This window comes from Limulus polyphemus, unplaced genomic scaffold (genome assembly GCF_000517525.1).
Source record: "Limulus polyphemus unplaced genomic scaffold, Limulus_polyphemus-2.1.2 Scaffold667, whole genome shotgun sequence".
Classification (NCBI taxonomy): Eukaryota; Metazoa; Arthropoda; class Merostomata; order Xiphosura; family Limulidae; genus Limulus; species Limulus polyphemus.
Window position 1 is genome coordinate 266,296 of NW_013666277.1, and position 7,531 is coordinate 273,826.

The 7,531-nt window shown below is 37.5% G+C and overlaps 1 protein-coding gene across 1 annotated transcript in view; it reads left to right on the forward strand.

The window, feature by feature from the left end:
* LOC106459838 (chorion peroxidase-like) overlaps positions 1 to 7,531 on the forward strand; it is a 27,869-nt gene that overhangs the window by 8,080 nt on the left and 12,258 nt on the right. Inside the window, exons 5-6 of the mRNA XM_022386382.1 lie at positions 2,246 to 2,347; positions 4,576 to 4,692. Of these exons, the coding sequence (XP_022242090.1) occupies positions 2,246 to 2,347; positions 4,576 to 4,692 (219 nt within the window). The remainder of the gene's footprint in view (positions 1 to 2,245; positions 2,348 to 4,575; positions 4,693 to 7,531) is intronic.

Genomic DNA, 7,531 nt, shown 5'->3' on the forward strand with positions numbered 1-7,531 from the left:
TATTGGAAAAGTTATATTCAGAAAGAATAAACTAGTTTTATTAAGTAAGGACTTGTGTCACTAAAGTTTCGTCGGAACGAAGTTACGGAAAATCAATTAACAAACGGAGACGTAACAATACCTTCAACTCTCAATGCACTGTAACTTCATCGATAATTTAAAATTTTGTCTTATTACCTGAACATAGCGAAGTTAGGTTCATAGATTCTCTTTTAGTCGAGAAGCTCTTTGTCTGTTATGCCTATTTCTAATCATAAAGGTCTTTATTTGCTAAGCCTATTTATAACCATAAAGCTCTTTGTTTATTAAGCCTATTTCTAACCATAAAGGTCTTTATTTGTTAAGTTCATCGATAATTTAAATTTTGTCTTATTACCTGAACATAGCGAAGATAGGTTCATAGATTCTCTTTTAGTCGAGAAGCTCTTTGTCTGTTATGCTTATTTTTGATCATAAAGCTCTTTGTTAAGCCTATTTCTAATCATAAAGGTTTTTAGTTGATCATCCTATTTATAACCATAAAGCTCTTTGTTTATTAAGCCTATTTCTAACCGTAAAGGTCTTTATTTGCTAAACCTATTTATAACCATAAAGCTTAATTTCGGGTGTAAATTAAGTAACTTTTTTATATACATATTTTAAGTTTTTGAAGTGTTGGAATTCAGCTCCAATTTCAGGTGCCTGAGTGGTGCTCTGGTGTGCTCCGGCAGCACTACACCCGTGACCGTAAACAAGTGATGACCTAGTGGTTATGGTGCTCCATTTACAATCTATGGGTCGCAGGATCGAATCCCGTTGTAGAATAATTTGGGACATTTTAACCATAGAGGAGTTATAATGCGACGGTCAAACCCATTATTCGTTGGTAAAGAGCAGCCTAAGAATTGGCGGTGAGTGGTGTTGACTAGCCGCTTATCCTCTAGTCTATCACTTCAAGATCAAGAACAGCTAGTGCAAATAGCCCTCGTGTAGCTTTGCGCGAAATTTAACAAACAGTCAAGTGACCTATTTTTTTGTGGCAGTGGTTGTTGAAAGTCTTCTACGATACTCACAATTGTATTTTAACGATGCCCTTTCATTGTTAATAACAGATACGAATTAAATTAGTTGATCTTTTATTTATTTCTGTAATGTGTCTATTGAAATCAAACTTTCGCCTAGTTCTTTTTGGCATAATAAATATGAGTAAATATCACATTTCATTACAGATTCTTATATTGCGTTTCTCTTTGACAGCTTTGATGGGTGTCCAATCAAATTAATCTCTTATTTGTCACAAGTCACTGTCTATGAGGTTTTTTTTTTGTCCAACGCTAGAGCTCATCAATTGGGGCGGACATGCAGCTGTGATACATACACCTCTTGTGTAAAAACCATAGTAGACGGTATTGAAAGAATATAATAAAACCAACAGTAAATAATCACCACTTTCTAGCGCTTATAGTAAAGTCTAAAAACCTTTCTCGAGTCCTCTGATGTGTCAGCGGTAGATTTACGGACTTACAACATGGCGGGCAGAGCGCAGATATCCCACGGTATAGCTTTGCACTAAAACGAAATAAAAACAAAGCAGTTTAAGCGCGTCACTCCTTAATGACCATCTGTTATTGCTGCTTACAAACTGGGCATTGACCATTTCAAAAAGAATGCGCTAAAAACCTTTCTAATGAAATGCGACGTTGTATCAAATTTATTAGACCTAAAACATTTCTTGTCTTACCAACATTTTAAACCCTAACACTGAAACTGTAGTATACTCTTAGAATTAAAGTATAGCAAAAGAATTAGCAGTTTTAAGAAAATTAATCGATACTTCCAGTCCTCTGGTGGGACAGCGGTAAGTCTACGGATTTACAACGTTAAAATCCGGGGTTCGATCCCTCGCGGTGGACACAGCAGGTAGCCCAAAGTGGCTTTTCTTTAAAAACAAACAAAGAAACTCCCGGTTGGACAGCGGTTAGTCGACAGACTTACAACGCTAACATCCGGTGTTAAGCTCCCCGCGGTGGATACAGAAGATAGCCGGATGTTGCTTTAGTTTAAAACAAACAAACGGTTACTTCCAAGTCTGGAAACTTGTTTCGAATCGTGGCCTTTTCACGCACAAAACATCCGGGAACTGGACTGGGGTCGTGTCTTTTATCGATTCACGAGACATGTCAGTCATGCTCTTCTATACATACTTTATATGACTAAATCAGATAGAAATACCTACTTTTGACGATTGACAAACCGTTATTTGCAGGCCCTCAGGAACAGATTAACGAGATCACGTCTTACCTGGACGCTTCGAATGTATACGGTTCCACAAAGAGTGACGCGGCCTACCTGCGAGCCTTTAAGGGGGGTAAGTGCTCCTGGTTTATATACACTCTTCAGAACGGGTTATCTAAAGGAACATTTTGGTAAGTAAATCTAATTTTAGCACCTGTTGTCAGTAGAGTTACAAAGACGTTACCGCTTTTCTGTTAACGTTTTAGTTTTTCACACCTTTGCTAAAACTACCTGTCATTGAAGTTGACCGCTCTGCCTGTTCAGTTATATGTGATGGGCTCAAACTAAATATAAATCTTACCTTACGTAGTTTTTAAGGATCAGTCTTATTAAAAGTCCACAGTGTATTCTATTTAGCCAGTATATGTCCCATCATGGATTATATTTTTTACATATTTATTTTGTTGCATTTGATAAATGTATATAACCAAAACTCGTACAACTTTGTACTTGTGATACAAATAACAAAACACTTTTGTTTCTAATTTTTCTCTCTCTTCCACTCTATATAATTCATTCCAATGTTCTTTCTTTGCTCCGAAACTTAGTTACATTCCACAATTTCATTAAATAAATTCCACATTTTCAAGTCAGTTTCCGTGAATTTAATTTTATCTTTTGATTTTTTCTTTCTAACTTCTAGAACTTCGATTTCAATCCTCAACTTTTCCACCTCTAATCTTGATACATATATATAAATTCAGAGTGGGCCGAGAGTAACACAGCTCTAATATATCGTATATGTAACGTGTTTTGTTTTTCAATCACTATTCGAACATTCCAGAGGTCGCTTACGACAGTTGGAACACCTCAGATACTCTAGCGTCATCGGCGATTCTCGGACAGATTTACCTAGGTGGCGCCCATGTTCTCTTCAGGTGTAGTCGTCCCTGAGTTAACAGTCGGAGACTAGGGGGAAGGTAGCTAGTCAACACCACCCACTACTCTTGGTGGTAACAATTTACCACGATAAAGTCTGCTCTGTGGTGGAGCTTTGGATTTCGGAGTTGTCGAACCGAGTTCGAATCCGTGCGATACTACAATATATTCCCCGTACTTTAAGCTGTGAATGGTGGGCGGTACGGTTGCCTTCCCTCTGGTGAGCAGTTCCAAATCAGGGACGACAGCCTTAGTAGCTTCGTCATATAAACAGTACTCTTTGAATTGACATATTCCATATGGCCAGGTAGTAATCTGTGGGTCGCGGATTCGAATCCCCGTCACACCAAACATGCTCACCCTTTCAGCCGTTGGGGCGTTATAATGTGACGGTCAATCCCACTATTCGTTGGTAAAATAGTAGCCCAAGAGTTGGCAGTGGGTGGTGATGACTAGCTGCCTTCCCTTTAGTCTTACACTGCTAAATTAGGGACGGCTAGCGTAGATAGCCCTTGTGTCGCTTTGCGCGAAATTCAAAAACAAACAAACAAACATATTCCGTGTGTTTTTACCGGTGCATTAGTCCCCCCCCCCCTGTGGGACAGCGGTAAGTTTACGGACTTGCAACGATAAAATCCGGGATTCGATTCCCCGTGGTGGACACAGCAGATAGCCCAGTGTGGCTCTAAAACAAACAAATATTGTGATAGAGACTGCTAGCTGTAGGCGTGCATGCTGTATACATGTTGGAGTCCTGTTACTTTTAGGTAGGCCTCCAAGTAGAATATTGTAAATTACATATTTCTGAGCTTGTCGAAGTAGCTAAATAAAACTTCAAACTAATCGTAGATATCTAAACACCACCAACAAAGTTAATTAATAGATTTCAATATGATATCCAGCATGCTTGGTTTAATTTTTTGCATAAATATTAACTTTTTCATGTACTTCGCAGTTTTAATAATTTTCTTGGTTTATCATTTTTTATACTTACTGTCATAAATAAAAGTAATTGTTATAGAATATATAATCCACAGGGAGTTATATAATAATATTTTTCGGTAAATCTGTAATGTTAATATTGTATTTTATCTTGTTTTATCAACCCCGGTTAAACGCTCGACTCGCAAGCTGTGGGTCTCGGGTTCGAATCTCCGTCACCGAACATACTCATCCTTTCAGCCGTGGGGGCGTTATAATGTTCGTTAGTAAAAGAGTAGTCCAAGAGTTGGCGGTGGGTGTTTTGACTAGCTGCCTTCTCTCTAGTCTATCACTGTTAAATTAGGGACGGTTAGCTTTGCGCGAAATTCAAATCAAATCATTTTATCTACTCCACCAAGCATTGATACTATTATATAAAAAGTTACTTGTGATAACGCTAAAGATACAAATTTTGATTGTTTGTTTTCATTGGTTTAACAGGTCGCCTACGAGAAACGTCTTTTAAATTCAAAAAATCCATTTTGCCCCCAGGAACGGTCAAAGAATTAGAAGAATGCCGCCATATTGATCCTCACAATACCGCTTGTTTCACAGCAGGTAAGGTAAACTTCAAAAAATAATAATTATTAACATCTTTCTGATATCTGATTCAACGTTATAGACACGTAAAGGCCGAATTGCTTGTGTATTTTGTCTGGAGATATGATAATAATTATAAAAAAATGTGCTTACTTAACCTAGTTCCCACCATAAAAGTCGTTCATCTAAATGATAATCTAAATAGTTCCTCGACTAGTATATCTGTCGTATCCCAGCCAGTCTGATGAGCCCTGGTATTGAACGAAAGACCTCGTCGGCACGGTATATGGCAGATATACTGTGATTGACATATTATTATACATTCATCTTTGCTTTCACTCATAAGTTCTTAGAAGAAACTCCAACTTATGAACTCGGATAGAGAAAATATATTTATGCACAAATTCTAACTTATGAAAGCTTGTTTTCCTTCTCGACGTTACCGTTGCTTGTGTAGTATCCCACGTCAGAAGTTACCAGTCAACCACGAAAACAGGTTTATCATGATGTGAATAGCCGTAAATAAGTCAGGTATAGTTCAGAGCTACAGAGGGGCGTTATAATGTGACAGTCAATCCCACTATTCGTTGGTAAAAAAGCAGCCAAAGAGTTGGCGATGGGTAGTGATAACTAGCTGCCTTCCTTCTAGTCTTACACTGATAAATTAGGGACGGCTAGCGCAGATAGCCCTCGTGTAGTTTTTCGCGAAATTCACAACAAACAAACAAACTGTTTTTTACAGAAATTTCGTACCGTCATCCTCTCCATTTTACTAATACTGGCAAAGCTGTAGTTTTCTGAAAAATTTTACTGTTGTTCAGGAAAAATGTATACGCTTCTGATTTATCTCCAGCACTCACAACATTCAAAATATACTTCAGATCTTCACCTGTGTCTTCCTTACGTATCACTCCAATCCATCATTTTTTGCTATTTTGCTAAAGCTAATTTAGAGATGTTCCACGTACTAGTACAATGTACTTTTGTGTAATACTCGACAAATACGTATTGATATCATAAGGCCACATTTAACAGGTTTTGTTGTTGTTGTTGTTTGTACAAAAAAGATAGAATCAACTATGAGCTTAATATGCTCAAATACAAACATATGGTAAAAAGTGAAAAAATGTCACAGTGGAATATTTGTTCCAATGGAATCCACTAGGATACTCACAGTAACGAAGGTTTGGTGCTTTTGTCCAACTGGTCCCCATCATTTCACCAACCCCATCTAACTATTAGCAGCTTAGCCTCCTGACGAACATGTGTTAGCACTGTGAATTGTATATTTGTATTTTTACTGGTTCAGTCCTAACGTAAGAGAATTAGTTGCGAGAATAGTTTGTCGCTAAAGATAATTTGGAACTTTTGCCACTTCGTCTTTCTTCACAGAGAGGAGACAACTTGTGATCCTTCCCGACTTGGCGGTAGACTAGTTTTAATATTTTAAACTTCTGCTTACTGTACAGACAAGTGAAGTGAATAAAAATTTATAAAATTTTATTTTCAATACTTGCTTACTTGCAATAGCGTTTTTTAGATTTTTTTTTCATTTCGTGGGCGTATGTGTGTGTGTATGTGTAAAAGTAAATCCACATCGGGCCATCTGCTGTGACCACCGAGAGGAATCGAATAGTGTTGTAAATCCATAGACTTACAGCTGTCCCAGCGGGGGACGTTGGGAGGGGGTGGGGGGTGGCACAGAGACGCAAAGAATTTGGAGACAGAAAAAAATAACATTTTCCTGGCAGTGAGAGTCATAATGTGGAGAATTAAAAAAATTAAACGACTATATCTGAGAGGGCAGAGCTCTCCAATGAGGGTCTGTCCCCCACGCCCCTGCTTACCTATGTATCTAAAATTTTATTCAGTTTTTAGTTGATTATCTTCCTTTATTGTTGGAGACTCAGTACAGCTAAAGTTACTCAACGAACTATCTGTACGGTGTCCGTCACAGGTCTCTAACCCCAAACTTTAGCGATATAAGCCTTCAGGAGGATGAGTGATAATTGTGAGTTAATATTGAATACACAGTGCGATTTATTCTGTTCACTTAAATAAGTAACAATCTTTTTTTTATAAGAATGATAAAGCCAAGCTGAGTCAGTAGCAAGTCAAGTAATAGTCATTTCAGAAGTTGTTTAACGTTTTTTGTATATTTATTTTACTTGAAAACCAGAGCATTTGTCGTCAGTGTCGGGATGCTTTGTCAAGAACAGTTCACTTATCTCTCCAGATCCTTTGTTTGTGGTTAGCAGGATACCACCCACGTAAAATATACATACCTTTGTCATCGTAGTGAGAACTAGGAAATAAATGTATTTAAGTTTGTACGAAACAAATCTAAGGATTGAATTACGTCGATCGAAATGCTCCATCATCATTTTTATGAGCCCCCTCAGAGGCTCAACTGTAAATTTAGAGAGTCTGTAATAGTGAAAATCAGGGTTAGATCCCTGCACTTAGCATATCAAAAATAGCTAATAGTATAACTTTACACATAAATCAAACAAACAAACGTTTTTATGACCACTTCTCTTGGTAAACCTTCTTTAGATGTAATTAGGATGGTGATAGTTCTTCTCTTGGTAAACCTTTTTTAGATGTAATTAGGGTGGAGATAGTTCTTCTCTTGGTAAACCTTCTTTAGATGTGATTAGGATGTTGATAGGTTTTTTCTTGGGAAACCCTTCCTTAGTGTAATTGGGATGGGGATGGTTCTTCTCTTAGTAAACCTTCTTTAGATGTGATTAGGATGTTGATAGTTTTTTCTTGGTAAACCTTCTTTAGTGTAATTGGGATGGGGATAGTTCTTCTCTTGGTAAACCTTCTTTAGATTTGATTAGGATGTTGATAG